At 42.2% G+C, this 17,572-nt stretch overlaps 1 protein-coding gene across 12 annotated transcripts in view; it reads left to right on the top strand.

The window, feature by feature from the left end:
* Positions 1-17,572, top strand: part of Cdk5rap2 (CDK5 regulatory subunit associated protein 2) — a 190,066-nt gene that overhangs the window by 46,170 nt on the left and 126,324 nt on the right. For 11 of the 12 annotated variants that reach the window (XM_060381226.1, XM_060381219.1, XM_060381222.1 and 8 more), the window contains 5 exons: positions 3,962-4,124; positions 5,139-5,192; positions 6,037-6,156; positions 7,567-7,644; positions 15,829-16,047. In XM_060381226.1, the coding sequence (XP_060237209.1) occupies positions 3,962-4,124; positions 5,139-5,192; positions 6,037-6,156; positions 7,567-7,644; positions 15,829-16,047 (634 nt within the window). The remainder of the gene's footprint in view (positions 1-3,961; positions 4,125-5,138; positions 5,193-6,036; positions 6,157-7,566; positions 7,645-15,828; positions 16,048-17,572) is intronic. The other variant, XM_060381224.1, reaches the window with a different exon arrangement.

Here is a 17,572-nt window from a genome sequence, read left to right as displayed (position 1 = left end):
CTTCCACAGTGCCTCCAACAAGGCCACATCTCCTAACAGTTCCACTCCCTATTGGCCAAGCGTTTAAACACATCTGTGTTTGTGAGTCTGGGGACCATTTCTATTCAAACCCCCACAGTGGCCTTAAGTAAACAGGAGAACTACTGGTACCTGTGAGGGGGAAGGAAGGGAAGAATTCAAAAAGGGTTTCCAAGAAGTCCTGGGGTAGAGTCTTGTGAGGGTCCTGACATATTTAGCAGTTATTTAACTATCTCTATTGGATGATTATGCTCTTTATTCACGTGTATCTTCTGTTCCACTCAGCAGTGATTAAAGGAGCGAGTTAGGGAGACTTTCATTGTCTACTTCTAAGCTTATCAAGCTGACTAGGTGGAAGAGTGGATGGCAGGAACAGAAGGACATGGACTAGATGGGACAAATACTGGTTTTTCATAATTCAACGTAAAGGGGCCAGGAGAAGCTTTCTCAAGGAAGTAGGTATCCCCTTACCTGAGACTCTCAAGGATGCCTGAAACCTGACAGTATGCAGCCTTTCACTTGCTTTGCACCTTCACCCCACTCCTCATAATAAATATCTGTGTTAAAATTGAATTGACAGTAAGAAATTAACAATGAAAATTATTAAAAAGTGGACAGTTGTGGCAAGTCTGTTGTGAAAGTAGGTGAATGTAATCTCTTTTATAAAATAGTGTACTGGGCTCACCCTTCTTGTGATGATGTAAGATGATATGAAGTGAGGGGAATGACACAGTCATGATATACTATTAGGCAACCGTGTGTTACTTGATTGTAAACATCATGAAGCAGTTCTGACAGTCAGGGCATGAAAATGCGTTGAGTATCAAGAAGGTGGCATATACTATGCAAGTATGCTGGATGGGTCATTGCCTTGTGGAATAATCTGTACTTTATCTGAAATCATGGGATAATCCATTGAAAAGTTAGTAGGGAGATTGGGGAAACAACATGATTCAATTTAAATTTACCACAATTCCTTGCTTGCCTTTGGGATGGATTGCCACTGTGCTCTCATGCTGATACAGACATCTAGATAAGCAATGGCAAACAAGTCTGAAAGCCTGGAGTAGAAATGGAGGCAAACAGGAGGTGATAGAAGGCGAAGTGGACACAGTAAGCTTAGAAGGGCTTTGGTAGACACATACCAAAAACACATACTGATACCTCTCTTTCAGCCTTGAGAATGAGTGTCTGAGGGGAGGTGGTGCAGTTTAAGTATTTTGGAGATGAGCGACGAGGAGGTGCTTTTAGGTGGGAGTGGGAAGATGACATTTTCAGTTAGGATAGGAGTTGTGGGATCTATGAGCATCTGTGAGTAAAGGTGTGTATGAGAGGAGGTATGTGTGAGGGGAGGTTTGGGTTTGTAGATTCAGGCTAGAATAGGAGGAAATGAAGATTCCTATAATAAGCAGTGCTGAACATGGCTTGGACATGCATTTGGAACTACAGAGACAACAGTAGTTCTGCTTATGGAGAGTGGACAGGTAGGTCCAAATAAATGGTAGAGGTGAATTTTGAGCTCTGGGATTCTTCTAGGGAGAGTTCTAGAAGTTGGCCAATGCAGAGAGTTGGCATGTATAAAGGAATGGAGCCTGCATACTTTGTGTACAAAGCCTGCACAAGTAGATTATCAGGGTATGTTGCTTAAGCTTGGATTGTTATTTGTTTGGGCATTTGGGAGGGTGTGTGGGCTGGTCCAGGTGGTAGCATCCCCATGGATTTGGATGGCCAAGTTGGCGTTCTACTGAAGGCTGCATCTTCCTGACATTTACATATCCCTGGCTAGACAGGTATAGAAACTTGGCTTATCAGGTCTACAAATCTGTCAGTCTCAGAGATAAAGATGTTAGACTTCCAGAGACCAGCAACCAGCAGCCTCCTTCATTTTCCCTCAGACAATGACTATTTGGTAAATCTTCTCACTGAGTTCCCATAGTCCATATTTAAGTTAAAGTCAGAAATCTAGCCTAGCAAGGGCAGCAGGGGTAGTTGTTTTATATCCAGGTGACATAGATCTGGATCAGCCATACAGAGTAACCTGCTTGTTGTGCATGACAGGCTATTGAATCTGATCTGCCTCCACTTGTCTTACTGGGCTCCCACTTCCGTTTTCAAACAGGCATATTTTCTCTAGTTTCTTCAGCCTGGCTTTTGAACTATTTTGGATCTGAAGTAGATCATGTTTGTGAGACCTACAGGCAGGCTATAACCAATAGATATATTTTCTTCAAGCTAAATAAAATTTTTAAAAGTTTGAATTAGTTGATACTATTTAAAACATCGAATTTTCAGAAGAATGAGCTCTCACATTTCTTGAAAGCCCAAAGATGGAGGCAGCCTGAGGGGATGGGGGAGCTTCTTACTGGTTCAGGACTGCTGCTCCCTATAATGGGCTGGGTCTTTAATTGTCCTGGTTCTGGCTTCACTTTCCATTTTAAATCTACATTTGGTGACTTTTAGCTCTTCATTTGCTTATTGGTTATATCAGAACTGAACCCCTAGAGGGCAGTATTGCACCTCCCTCCAGGTTTGTCCATCATGCAGATCCCACTGGCACTCTGATGCCAGTGCAGGCTAGATGTTTATGCTGCCTGTGTCTCCCTCCTGGCCTTTGACAGGGAAGCCAGGTGCTTCATGAAAGCAGCTCTGCCAGACTTCCAGGCCTCTATTTCTACAAAATTGGGTTGCTTTCTAGGCTTAGCCGTAGAAGGGCTCTTTGGAGAGTCCTCTGACAAAATGTTAATTGTTGAATGTTTAAGAGGTAGTATATAGGGCTGGTTTGGGGAGATGACTTAATGAATGAAATGCTTGCCATGTGAGCATGAGGACCTTGGTTCTGATTTCCAGCATTCCTGTAAAAGCTAGATACATATGATAATATGTATCCTTGCATTTCAAGGTAGAGAGACAAGAGGATTCTTGGGGCTTGCTAAGGAGCCAGCCAGCCCAGAAAAGCCAAAATAACATGAGGAAAACATTAGGACACTGAGCTCTGATCTCTACATACACCTGTATAGATAAGCACCTGCATACAAAACATGCACACGCAGACATATAATTGGCATTACAGCTGTCATTTGGTGAGTTCAGCTGTATGTCAGAAGTGCAGTTGTGTTTTAAGTTTCCCAAACACAGGCCCAGAGAGATAGAATGACTTAGCTTGGTTACAGAGCAGTTGATCGAAGGACATTGGGTTTAGTTTCAAAAAGGAAAATGTTCATGTCTTCTGGAGGCATTATGGTTGTAGGTCGCAAAGCTTCTCTCAGACTAAGATGAAAGATGCAGTTTAAAGAACTCTGCTGTTTTATCAGGGAGGACAGGAAGGGGTTTGGGCGGAAGGTTTTGATAGCATATGCAAAAGTGTGGAGGGGCATAGAATAGCTTTGGAGCTAGCTCTGTGTGAGCTGTTGTGGGCTCATTGGCATCAGGATGATACTGTGGCTGTTAGGACTTAAGAGCTGGGTGCCTGGATGCCTTATCCCAAAGTGTGGCCTTTAGCCTGAGATGTGGTGTGTTTTTAAGGATTGTATGCAAGCTATGGAGAGATATGCTCTTTAAATTCACACCCACCAAAACCAGCTCTTACTTGGTTGTGCGATTAGGCTTCAGGGACAGATTTCTTTTGGAGAGGTGATTTCCTACTCATAACTTAGCAACCTGCTGCTGCTGGTGGTCCGCTGAAAGTATTGGAGCAGGTACATGGCTTAAGCAGACAAGGTGCAGTTCAGAGCTAAATCCCTGGGGCAGGCTAGAGACAAAAGGACTCATTAATGTCACATAAATTCTAGTCCTTGCTCTCTGACCTGCAGAATTTGATTCTGTTTATGTGTATTCATTGGATACATCTACTTTGAAGATGCCTGGCCCCACTTCCTACCTCCTCCTGCTCTACTGAGCTAAGAGAACAGCTCAGAATTAATATTTAAATTTTGTTCCCTTTCAGACTGATTGAGGAGTTGAAGCTGTCTTTGAAGAGCAAAGAAGCTTTAATTCAGTGCCTTAAAGAGGAGAAATCTCAGATGGCATCTCCTGACGCAAACGTGTCATCTGGAGAACTCCGAGGACTTTCTGCCACTCTGAGGGAAGAAAAGGAGAGAGATGGTGAGGTAAGGCGACGGGGCACAGCGGGAGGGGGAGTACATCAGACTGTTCCATGGGAAGTGGGACACTCTTCAGTCTGCTTGGTTTGCACAGTAACTTCTGCATACCAGTTCTCTGTCAGCTAAAGAATCAGCAGGGACTGCCTTTGTTAGAGCCTCTTTTTGTTCATATGCCCCATACCTATGCATCTGTATTTTACCCTGTGTTAGTTTGCTGTCGCCTCCTGGCTTCTTTTTCACCCTTAGGGCTTTTTTATTGTAAAGTTCATGTGCATTTTTCCTTTGTGGTTAGAGGCAGGCCTGAGGCCTTATTTGTTGTGAAGCATCAGAGGTTGTGGGAGAAGGGAACTAACTGGTTCTGGGACTAACAGCATGTGAGATGCTCGGCATACTATGCTATGCAGGACTCCTGCCCTCTTGGCCAAGTTGAGATTGTGATCCCCTGGCTGAGTTTAGGACCAGCCTCAGAGTAGTCATATTTCTGTAGGTGCCAAGAAGTAGGTTGGGCCCAAATCTCCTTGATGCTGTCTTCACTTTTGTAGCCTCCAGGGCAAGCTATTTTGACCTTCCATTCTCCTTGGGTAAAGGATGGCTACTACATGGTCTATTCACATCAAAGTATGTTTTGGAAGCTCAAGAAAGGTCTTGATTTCTTTCTGGAGCAGGGTCCTTGTCCTTGTCACAGTAGCAGATTCTTTAGCCTCATTGGTTAGCATTCATTTGGAATGTGGTTGCCGTTGCTCCTCCTCCTGTTATGAATCCCCAGAACTGGTCATTTGGTGGGCCCTTTCCTTTTTCTTCTGAATCACCCCTGTGCCTGGTGGTCAAACTGGGCAGCTATCTTCACACTTTTCTGCAGTCAAACCAAGTCAGGCTATAGGTGGGGCCCAGAAAAAGGAAATGCTTATGTTAATGAGGTCTGTTGCAATGGAGGGGAGTGAGTAATGAGGTGCTTATTCTAATGCCTCTGGGGAAGCCTGATGGTTCTCTTTCTGCTTACTCATGAATGCCTTTTTCTAGGCTGCACATAGGGAACTGCAGAAGGAGAGAAATCACTTTGAAGAGAGGATCCAGGTATATTGGTCCGTTTTAAGGCTGTACTGAAGACTCATTCTCTTCTTGCCTTTCATTTTATTCATTTTATTCAGCAACAGGTAATTCTTTGTGACAGTTTACCAGATGCTGCTGAGTGTCAGTCATGCGTCAAGTACAGTGGAGCGAGTTCCTTAGTCCTTGCATTAACTCTGTGATGTGAACATTCCCATTTTGTAGATGTGGTACCTGAGACTCAGAGGGAAGTCACTTGTCCATGATCATACAGCTGGGAGGGAGGAATCTGCCTCTTTGTTACCAAAACCCAGGCTCCTAGGGCCTTTAGTCACAACAGCTGGAATTTGTACAGTGCCTGCCAGTTTAAAAAGCACTTTCACATCCATTATCTCTTCTGATCCTCACAAGAGCCCAGGAGGGAGGCAGCAGTGATTATCTTAAGACGTGAACTCAGACTATAAATGTACGGCTCAGTCTCCATCAAACCAAACTCTCTGCTAGCTTTTGTAGCATTAAGGAATGAAATTAATGATCTGTTATTTCCCCCCAAAAAACCTGGTGCAGTTTCTAAGACTCTGATGTGACTGTATTCAGATTTTAGAAGGCAGTGGAGTCCTTCCCATAGGAATAGCTGTCAACTGCTCAAGCGATCTGATCCCCTTCCCTTCACCCGACCCTGTTGCCATGAGCAGGAACACAGTAACTGGGAGCTGATGCCACAGTGCTCAGCTCAGCTAGGAAACATTAATCATAGGTTGACAGGAATAAGATAGAATAACTGCATTTGAGTGTGCTCTTAAAGATATATTTACAGTGCATTTTGGTTGGAACACATCAACTTCGTGAATCTTTTTCTAATCTAATTTAGGCACTTCAGGAGGACCTGAGAGAGAAGGAAAGAGAAATTGCTACCGAGAAGAAAAATAGCTTAAAGAGGGATAAAGCCATCCAGGGCCTAACCATGGCATTAAAATCAAAGGAAAAAGAGGTATGTCTGAGGAACGAAGTGGGATTTTTCTTTATTAGTTTCTGTAGCTTGCCTGTCCTACCCTGAAGTTTTAGCTTTAGACAGAAAGTTTCTAAGTGCTAAGATAGTATAGAAAGTGGGTCCTCTAATTGTGGGTAAACCAGTGTTGTCAGTAACTAAATATGAATACCAAGTTTCTAGTAAGGCACATTGAGATACAAAGATATAAGTCAATTTAAATAATATATGAACATAATTAACACATAGGCAGTGAAACAAGCAATGGTGAGCTATTTCATGTCGTCCCTCAGTACCAAGGATTTAAAGTTCATCTGTACTTTCAGCATCTCAGTTGACATTTACCCAGGCATGTTGCTAGTGACTGCCCTAAAGGACAGTGCAGACTGATTCTTTTGAAGGACAACTGAAATTTGAGGTAAAGGAATTTGGGAGGCAATGTTGTAGCTGGGAAGCAAGAATCCACCCTGGTTTGTTGCCTTTGGCATCCAGTGTGGTGGCTGATGGCTCTTATTACTTGTTGGTACTGAATCCTATTGTATCTCAGTGATTAACTAAGGCCCTCACTCACCAAAGAGACCCAGCTCTACTCCTATAGGATGGGCAAATTGGAGTGATGGGTGTTTGAAATGGGGGAAGTACATTAGTAGAACATTTCCACGGTATAAAGGTGAGAGTCCATAGTAGATCCTGAGGTATAGAAGAGGAGCATTTTTGGGAGAGGCCACACAAAGTTATTGGTGAAGTCATATGAATGGACAATAATAATAGTAGTAATGCTTGTTATTTTAGCACTGGGGTACATTGCCTCATTTGGCACTAACAACATCATAGTTGGATGAGTGGTATTCATCATGTATTAGTTTAATGTATTATTAGTATTATGTTTAATGTATCATGTATTACTATAATGAAATATCAGAGGCAGGATAACTTCATAAAGAGTTTTAACTCATTTTTTTCTGATGCTGCAAGTTCATAGATCAAACTCTTTGATGTGTTCAGCCTCTGAGGGGGGTTTAATGGCTGATAACAGGAATGCAGACAAGAGAGCCAGATCATGTTGAAGCCTGAGAGATTGAGTTCCTCTAGAACCTTCCAAGAGCAAGGTCCAGGCTAACCCCAGGATCTCTCACTCAGATATAGTTCTTGAAGGCCCATTTCCTAACATTGACACACAGAGGACCAGGCTTCTGATACATGGGGGCATACTCTGACTTTATGTGGACCATGGCCATGGATGAGGGGATTGAGTCTCAGAGAGGGCAAGCTACCCAGTTACCAAATGGCAAAACCAGAAATACCACTAAGAGCTTGTCTGCATAAAATACTACAGGTCAGGGGAATGTATGGAGGTTGTACTGGAAGGACAGCCCAGCTATGTTCATGGCTGCTGTTTGTTTTTTTTCCCAGGTTGAAGAACTTAACTCTGAAATCAAAGAGCTCACTGCTGTCTTCACCAACACCAGAGAGATTCCCTCAAAAACCCAGGTAAGAGTTTTCATTAGTGTCAGTGGCTCTCTAGAGTCTTCATTCCAGGAGAGGCCTGTACTTTGCAGCTGAAGGAAACCTGGGAGATTTTAATAAGGGGAACCATGGGTGGTCTTTAGTGATAGAATTTGTTGAATCTAATTAAAGGGAGGTCCTTCATCAGTTTTGGGAGCTTCTTTGGCCTCTTAATGTGATGATGATGATGGTGGTGGTGGTGGTGGTGGTGGTGGTGCTGGTGGTGGCTACTCTAGTAGTTGGGAGTGCTGAGTTAGCTTTTAGCCAACATGTAAAATATCTTATTTAACTTTCACAGTTCTTGAGGAAAATAATCATCATACTCTTGTATTTGTGAGTTCTTTTAAGGCTCTTCGAGGGTGTGCAGCTTACTCACTCTCACAGCTAGCCGGTGGTAGAGTCAGCATTTAAATTCAGCAGTTATTTGTTATATATATAAATTCAGCAGGTATTTGTTGAATACTTACTTTATACCCAGTTCTGCTACATATTCCCCATAGATTATGCCCTTTATGTAGCATTTGAAGTAGATACTGTTCATATCCTTGTTTGATTGCCGAGGAACTCCAGGGTGAGAAATGTGATCTGCTTAGGGTCACCACATTGGTGAGTAACAGGGCCAGGATTTGACCTCAGGGTCCCTGGCACGCCACAACCTGGAGTTCTCTGCTCCTCCTTTCTGCTTTATGAATTTGTGGTCCAGGCTTTAATGCCTTTGATCTCTTTTGTGCCCACCGTGTTGTTTTTCAAGGATGCCTCCCACCCATCCTTATAACAGTCCCTCTCTTTTTTATATTTTAGTTTTATGCTTTTAATTATTTTAGCATTTTCTTGCCATGTTTCTAGTCTACCTATACAATTTATGAAAATCTATTACTGGTGTGAGTCAGTGAAATTGTATCACCAGGTCATGTCCATGCTTGCTGAAGCTCTCACTCTTCTCACTCTTGTACCAGGGTGCTCCTGCTGGTGAAGTAGAATTCAGAATTCAGTAGAATCAGAATTCAGTCTGATTTAAGGCTATGTGACATTCAAGATTCATACCTCCTGCCTTATCTGTTGCAGGGCTTTGGCTCACAACAAGAGTAATTGCAGTAATTTGGTTTAAATCATGGGACGCTAACTGTGTGGACAGACCTCTGCTTTTGGGATCACAGGCTTGCTTCTTCTACTGTTTTGACAATAGATGGAGCTGAGTTTACATTTTACACCATTTCCCCCTTGCTTAGAAAATAACAAGCTTTAAAGGCCAAATTCTTTGGAAAACCATCAATATTTTCCATTGCTTAAGAAAAGAAATGCTGGCAGTTGATAACCAGAGTCCAGGCATCCTTATAAGTCTTTGTATATTTTAATTTTCCTTGTTATCTTGAGGTTTGAAGGAAAGAAAGCAGCCTTGTAAACTTGACTGTTACTCAGACATATGACATGCATTTAGTAATTTAATAATCCTTGATCCTGATCAAAATGTAACACATGCAGAGTGAAGTCTGACAATAGCAGCATGGGCTAGGTCCTTGTCTGCATCTCACAGAGAGCAGACATTGCTGACACTCTCTGGGTTCATGTCAGGTTGGCTGGTCTCACAACCTCTTGTGATGCTTCACCCAAAGAGGAGGTATGCTTTTGACCTTTTGAGAGTTTGTGGTGGCAGGATTAGAGTGCCAGTCTGTATCCAAAGCCTGTCCTCTGTGCTGTTCTGATTTCATGTTGAGTGAGTATATGCTGTATATTTATATCAGTGCGTTTTTTTAAATGTATGTTGTTTCATTGTTGTACAGTCTTTTAAGTGTACTTTCTTCATGTAAAAGGACCTGTTGGGCTGTGGTGTGATTTGAACTCATTGCAATCTGAGTTTAAAAGCCAGTGGGAGCTGAAGGGATGGCTCAGTGGTTAAGAATACTTGCAGCTCTTTCAGAGGACATGAGTTTGATTCTCAGCACCCAGGTAGGACAGCTTAAAACTACCTGTAACTCTAGTTCCAGTGGATTTGACACTCTTCTGGCCTGTGTGGACAATTTCACCCATGTGACCCTCTTCCAGACATATACACATGTACATAATTACAAATAAAAAGAACAAAAGACAAAGGTCACAGGGTTCCCTGACATCAAACTTGACAATAAAGCAGCAGCAGATGATATTTAAATTCTTGGAGTGGTTGCTAAAGTACAGACTTACAGACTCAACTTCAGATCACAGATGTGACTGTGCAGGTTACAGTGTAGGCTAGCTGTTACTCCTCATGCCCATTTAAAGTTATTTCTGTATTAGAAGTGGTATTCTCCAGGTATAAAAGTAAAAACACTTATTGAAGTAAAAATTTAAAATAACTTATATACTTAAAGTAGTAGAAAGAAGATAATAAAAATTACCAGCAAACTCACCTCTACGTATGTTCACTGTTGATCCTTTCACACACACTCATACATGCTAAAAGTTACAGATGGAGGCCAGAGGTCAACATCCTCCATCTTTCTCCATCTTATCTTTTGAAGCATATTCTCTTGTTGAACTTGGAGAGCATGAATTTGGCCAGACTGATTGGCCAGCAAATCCCAGGTATCCTTCTGTCTCTACCTTCCTAGGGCTGGTCTTACAGACATGCACACCTGCATCTGGCTTTTATGTGGGTTCTGGGGATTGAATGCTAGTCCTCTTGCCTGCAGAGGACTGAACTGACTGAACTGCCTTGCTAGCCTCTCTTTCTCTGTTGTGTTTTTTTTTTTTTTTTTAATTTTTAAATTGGGGTTCCTGTGTGTTACCTAGTGTTTTAGGATTACCATTGCTGTGGAGAGACACCATGACCATGGTAACCCTTATACAAGAAAACATTTAATTGGTACTAGCTTATAGGTTCAGAAGTTTATTATTCCATTATCATCATGTTGGGAAGCATGGCGGAACACAGGCAGACATGGTACTGGAGAGGTAGCTGAGAATTTCACATCTAGATTGTAAGGCAGCAGGCAGAGAGAGTGAGCCACTTGGCTTGGTTTGAGCATTTGAAGCCTCAAAGGCCACCCCCCAGTGATATTTTTTCTAAGGAGGCCACACCTAATCCAACAAGGCCCTGTGTCCTAATTCTTTCATCTAATACCACTCCCTGTGAGCCTATGGCGGCTATCTTCATCTAACCAAGACACCTAGGCTGGTCCCAAACGCGTAGGCTCATGTGATCTTCCTGCCTTGACTGCTTGAGTATCTGGGACTAAAGATGTATACTGGGCCATTGTATATTTCTTGTTCTGTAACCCTTTTCTTAACATTCTTGCCGTGGCAGCATGGTGTAGGTGTACTCAGACTTTTTAATTTTCATTTTGAAGTAATTGTTGAGTCACATATATGTTTCAGCATCTCTTTATTCAGCCTTTCAAGGTAACATCTCCCAAGCCACATAGCTAAAACTGGTCCAGGGAGTTTGGATCCTTTTAGAGTGAGCAAGAATAATTTGCCTAATTTTATATTTGGCCTTTAGTTTCTGGCCATGTGTAATTGGGCCAAATATTTGCCGCTTGGGCATCATTCAGGAAAAGTAAAGAGCCCTTTAGGGAAGTTTTTCAAAGTGCCATTTAAGGAAAATTTAACATGGAACATGTTTTTATGAAATGAGTCAAATGTGTGCATTTGGATTTTTAAGGAAGCTTTCCCATCATCATTCAATAATCCTGCAGAACTTCCACCACTCGGTAACCATGAACAAAAACTGTGTTTAACAATCCCCTAACCGACGCCTATCTCTAGCTTCCCAGTCAAATTTAGTCTTGTAGTTTTCATTCTTGCCAGTTTATTGGTGTTAATTAGAGTCTTCACTGGTGAGGGCAAGTGGTGCTGTGCCAGGGAAGAACACAGGCTGGGAAATCACTTGAATTTCAGATTTAATTATGGGCAGTATGATGACAGGCTTGTCACTTAGCAACTCTGAGCTTCAGTTACTTATGAGCGTGGTTTAACCTCTTACTGACAAAGAGCATTTTCTAGTCATTGTTGGCCTTTGCTTCTTGAGTTTATTTAAATACCACCATCGACATGAATACCACTTTGGTTTTGTGTTCCAGGTATACACATGGCTGGTGTATACCATCAGTCCACAGAGCAGTATTAATTTGCATACCCACATATATTTCCTGGTTGCTAGTTGCTTAGCTAGTTCTTAAAAGAGTCACTAAGGAAAAGTGTCATTTCAAAACAAATTGACAAGCACCAGATAATCCCACTTAAACTCTGAAACTGAGCACTAACTTAAATTCATTCTTTTTATTGTTGGTAGCTTAGAACATTTTGTTCCTTTTTGTCTATTACATAAATCTTTTCTCAGGTGAATTATATATTGATGACATAAAAATATTCTTGATACCTTTAACCTTTGAACTCTGATGACATTAGAGCATTTTAAAGTAGACTTTGACTACCATGCAGAACACTGAGGGGTTTTTTTTGGCATATGACTCTGGTGTAAGCCATACTAACAGAAGAGAAAATTGCTGGTGCTAGGACCCACCACTGCTTGTCATCCCCCGCCCCTCCCCATTTTCTGTTTATTATTGATTGGCTGGTTGTGATATCAGGGCTTGAACCCAATGTTTCACACTTGCTTCTGAGACAAGTGATTTGTAATTGAACTAAATTCTGAACATATTTTTTTATGTTTTTAAAGTTATTTAATTGAATTGTTTTGAAACCATTATAAAAATAACATGCTCAGTTACCTTAAAACATTAGAGAATCGAGAGAAACAGAAAGGTCAACTATTCTTCCACTGCATAGAAATTAGAATAAGGGTCTGGTTAAGTCAACTGAAGAGCAACCAAGTGACTAAATATACAGATACCAAATACATGTCTCTGAATTTCACAACCCAGCAGCATAGCAGGAGTGAGCAATGGACTTTAAAAAGCAGAATACAGCTCACTCAGGATGATCCTTTCCAGGTCCCACCATTTACCTACAAATTTCATGATTTCCTTATTTTTCGTTGCTGAGTAATAATCCATTGTGTAGATGTACCACAATTTCTGCATCCATTCTTCAGTTGAGGGGCATCTGGGCTGTTTCCAGCTTCTGGCTATTACAAATAAGGCTGATACAAACATGGTTGAGCAGATGTCCTTATTGTGTACTTGAGCCTCTTTTGGATATATGCCTAGGAGTGGTATGGCTGGGTCTTGAGCAAGTGCTATTCCTAGTTGTCTGAGAAAGCGCCAGATTGATTTCCAGAGTGGTTATACAAGTTTACATTCCCATCAGCAGTGGAAGAGGGAGGGTTCCCCTTTCTCCACAACCTCTCCAGCATGTGTTGTCACTTGAGTTTTTCATCTTGGCCATTCTGATGGGTATAAGATGAAATCTCAGGGTCGTTTTGATTTGAATTCCTCTACAGAGAATTCTCTGTTTAGCTCTGTTCCCCATTTTTTAATTGGATTACTTGGTTTGCTGCTTTTCATCTTCTTTAGTTCTTTTTTTTCCTTTCTTTTTTTTTCTTTTCCATAATTTTATTTTTCTCATTAGTTACATTTTGTAATTCTGTATCCCAGCTGTATCCCTCATTCCCTCCCCAATCCCACCCTCCCTCCCTCATCTCCTCCCTGCCCCTTTCCAAGTCCACTAGTAGGGGAGGACCTCCTCCCCTTTCATATGAATCCCTTTTGTCAGGTATTTTCAAGACTGGCTGCAAAGTCCTCCTCTGTGGCCTAACAGTACTGCTCCTCCCTTGGGAGGTGGGGAGGTCAAAGAGCCAGTCATTGAGTTCCTGTTAGTAATAGTCCTTGTTCCCCTTACTATGGGAAACCAATTGATTACTGAGCTATCACAGGTAACATCTGAGCAGAGGTTCTAGGTTTTATCCTCTCATGGGCTTTGGTTGAGTGTCCATCTCAGAAAAGACCCTGTGCCCAGATAGTTTGGTCCTTGTGGAGCTCCTATCCTTTCCACATCAAACTCCCCTTCTTTCATATGATTCCCTGCACTCTGCTGAAGGTTTGGTTGTGAGTCTTAGTATCTATTTTGGAGCACTGCTAGGTAGAGTCTTTCAGATGCTTTCTGTGGTAGACTCCTGTCATACGTTCAATGCATATCCCATTTGTCTTTCTAAATGAGGATAGATCATCATACCCCGTGTCTGCTTTCTTGATTATCTTCTTTAGGTATATAGATTTCATTATGTTTATCCTATCTTTTAGGTCTATATAAGCGAGTATATTCCATGTTTGTCTTTCTCCTTCTGGGATACTTCACTCAGAATGATCTTTTCTAGATCCCACCATTTGCCTGCAAATTTCATGATTTCCTCCTTTTTGATTGCTGAGTAGTATTCCATTGTGTAAAAATACCACAGTTTCTGTATCCATTCCTCCGCTGATGGACATCTGGGTTGTTTCCAGGTTCTGGCTATTACAAATAAAGCTGCTACAAACATGGTTGAGCAAATGTCCTTATTGTGTACTTGAGCAAATTTTGGGTATATGCCTAGCAGTGGTATAGCTGGGTCTTGAGGAAGCGCTATTCCTAATTGTCTGAGAAAGCGCCAGATTGACTTCCAAAGTGGTTGTACCAGTTTACATTCCCACCAGCAATGGAGGAGGGTTCCCCTTTTTCTTTAGTTCTTTGTATATACTGGATATTAGCCCTCTGTTAGATAAAGGGTTGGTGAAGATTCTTTCCCAATTTGTAGTCAGTCGTTTCGTTTTGATGACGGTGTCCTTTGCTTTACAGAAGCTTTTCAGTTTCATGAGGTCCCATTTATTGATTATTGCTCTTAGAGCCTGTGCTGTTGGTGTTTTGTTCAGGTAATTGTCTCCTGTACCAATGAGTTCAGGAAGACACACATGGTATATACTCACTCATATAGACATATAATATAGGATAAGCCTACTAAAATCTGTACATCTAAAGAAACTAATCAAGAGGGAGGACTCTGACTAAAATGCTCAATCCCCTTCTCAAAAGGCAAAGAGGATGGACACCAGAAGAAGAAGAAAACAGGAAATAAGTTAGGAACCTGCCACAGAGGGCCTCTGAAAGGCTCTGCCCTGCAGACTATCAAAGCAGATGATGAGACTTATAGCCAGCTGTTGGGCAGAGTGCATGGAATCTTATGTAAGAAGTGGGAAATAGTAAGATCTGGAGTGGACAGGAACCCCACAAGGAGAGCAACAGAACCAGAAAATTTGAACACAGGGGTCTTCCCAGAGACTCATAGTCCAACAAGTACCATGCATGGAGATAACCTAGAACCCCTGCACAGATGTAGCCCATGGCAGTTTAGTGTCCAAGTGGGTTACATAGTAATGGGAAGAGGGACTGCTTCTGACATAATCTGATTGGCCTGCTCTTTGATCACCTCTCCCTGATGGGGGAGCAGCCTTACCAGGCCACAGAAGATGACAGTACAGCCATTCCTGATGAGATCTGATAGACTAAGATCAGAAGGAAGGAGAGGAGAACCTCTCCTATCAGTGGACTTGGGGAGGGGCATGCATGAAGAAGGGGGAGAGAGGGTAGGATTAGGAGTGGAGGAGGGAGTGGCTTATGGGGGGATACTAAGTGAATAAAGTGTAATTAATAAAAGCTAAAAAAAAGCAGAATACAAACTATTGTCAGCTTAATGACATCAGTGAGAGAGTGGGTTGAGTGAGAGTGTCAAGCCAGGTTATTTTCAGTGAGGAGACAAGAGAAACAGCTTTAGATTTTTTTACTCCAGATTTTCTTGTTTTCTGAACAGGATCCTCCTCCTGTGAGCAGAAACCATCACAGGACCCAGCCCTGATGTAGCATGTTAGGAGAGCAGGAAATACTCACATGGATGGTTTGGGCTCCTCTGCTCCCCTCTGGGTGGGCTTCTTCCAAGTCCCTCTCCAGTCTCAGCTTCTCCTTCTTCAGGTCACTCAACTCCTGGGTAACCTTTTTAAGATTCCTGAGCAGCCGATGGTTCTCAGTTAACAGTTTGTGGTTTTCCTTCTTGTATTTCTTTCTTTTAGTGGACTTTTCTCCCTTTCCAACAATATCACAACATATGCACTGTCCTGTATTTTCCCAAGCTAATACTCCTTGGGCTTTGGATACTGGATGCTGCCTATTTTTCTTCATCTCTGCCTGGAAGGCAAAAGCAGGAAATCTTGGTTTGTCTATGATATGTGAAATCAGGTCCCTTTATACCTCCCTCTCTCCTAGGGGTCTGAGGACTATGAGGCTGCCTTGGCAGAAAAGGAAGCCCTTTTGCCCAAGCTGCACTCGGAAAACCTCACAAAGAGCACTGAGAACCATCAGCTGCTCAGGAATGTTCAAAAGGTTACCCAGGAGTTGAGTGAAATGAAGAAGGAGAAGCTGAGACTGGAGAGGGACCTGGAAGAAGCCCACCGAGAGGGGAGCAGAGGAGCCCAAACCATCCATGTGAGTACTTCCTGCTCTCCTAACATGCTACATCAGGGCTGGGTCCTGTGATGGTTTCTGCTCACAGGAGGAGGATCCTGTTCAGAAAAGTTAAGAAATTCTGAAAAAAAAAATTCTAAAGTTGTTTTTCTCATCTCCTCAGTGGAAATGACCCGGGTTGACACTCTCACTCTACCCCCTCACTCACTGATGTCATTAAGTTGACAGTAGTTTGTACTCTGCTTTTTAGAGTCCATTGCTTTCTCCTGCTATGCTGCTGGGTTGTGAATATTCTTCATAGAAATATATTGAGTGTCCATGTATTTAGTTACTTAGTTGCTCTTCAGTTCACTTACCTAGACTGTTATTACAAAGCACTGGGTATTTTTACCCTGTAACTTAGCTGTTGGTGTACTTTTAAGAAACTGTTTTTTCTTATATCTCTTATATTTCTTTCTCCTTACTCCACCCAGTTCCCTTCCAACATCCCAACACCAGGTAGAGAGAAAGGGTTAGTGGGAGAGGGGGTGTAGTTCTCTTAGCTGCCTCCTGCTGGTTAGGATCATCAGGTTTCTTGCAACCAGTCCAATCCTTGTTTCAGGAGATCTCCAACTTCTTGTCTCACTGCATGAACAGCAACCAGGAATCTAAGTGGGGAAGCAGCAGTAGCCTTGTTATTTCTCAGGGCCTGTCCACACTCTCTGGGCTCTGGCATTTATTCTCTCTCCTAAGTCCTCAGTCTTAAACTATCTGTATCTGGCAAAGAGCTCCTCTCAGAGCCCACATGAGGCAAATAGTTTGCTACTGTAGACTGTCTTAATCAGATCTACACCTCACACCTGGAATTAAAACAAAAACATGCTTGTATCCACAATACCTAGATGGCAGCAAACACTCCTGTGTGTGAGTATTTCCACTGGCTCTTTTCTGACAGAGGTTTAATTGCTGAGTCAAAACTCACCGATTTTAAGGACTAGTTTATAGACATCAAACTGTTCTCCAGACAAATTGTGTTGTGTTTTAAGACTATGCTTTATTCCACACTGGGTATTAGCATTTAAAAATTCTTCCTAAATTTGGTACACTATTCCAGTTCTGACAAACTCGAGTACTCAGTGTGCTTTAATTGAATCCCTCCTGAGAGTCAGCTTCACATGCGCAGTCTTGCTTCATCAGGCAGGATGGAGTCCAAGTTCAAGTGATTATGGATTCTGTGTTAAGTCACTCTACAGAGGCTGCACTGGGTAGTAACCAGAGATAAAGCTCAGAGGAGAGCCCACAGTTGCCACTGGCTTGCTGGCAGGGATGCCAAGATTCACAGTTGCCATGCCCGTGTCAACACTGAGGGAAGTGAAGTACAAATGTTTAGATGTTGTAGTAAACATTTCAACAAATGTTCAGAGAACAATAATGGAGACTTAGAGAAGAAACCATCGGCTATACTTCTATCACTTGAGTGAAGCAACTCTTTCTTGTCATTATTACTTTCAGCCCCAGTATACCTAACTTCTGTCTAGTCACAGGCTCATCACTTCCCTGTGGTCTT

This window comes from Meriones unguiculatus, chromosome 3, assembly GCF_030254825.1.
Source record: "Meriones unguiculatus strain TT.TT164.6M chromosome 3, Bangor_MerUng_6.1, whole genome shotgun sequence".
In the NCBI taxonomy this organism is placed as follows: domain Eukaryota; kingdom Metazoa; phylum Chordata; class Mammalia; order Rodentia; family Muridae; genus Meriones; species Meriones unguiculatus.
The sequence above is the reverse complement of the archived record's forward strand: the minus strand, read 5'-3'. Positions and strand labels throughout refer to the sequence as shown.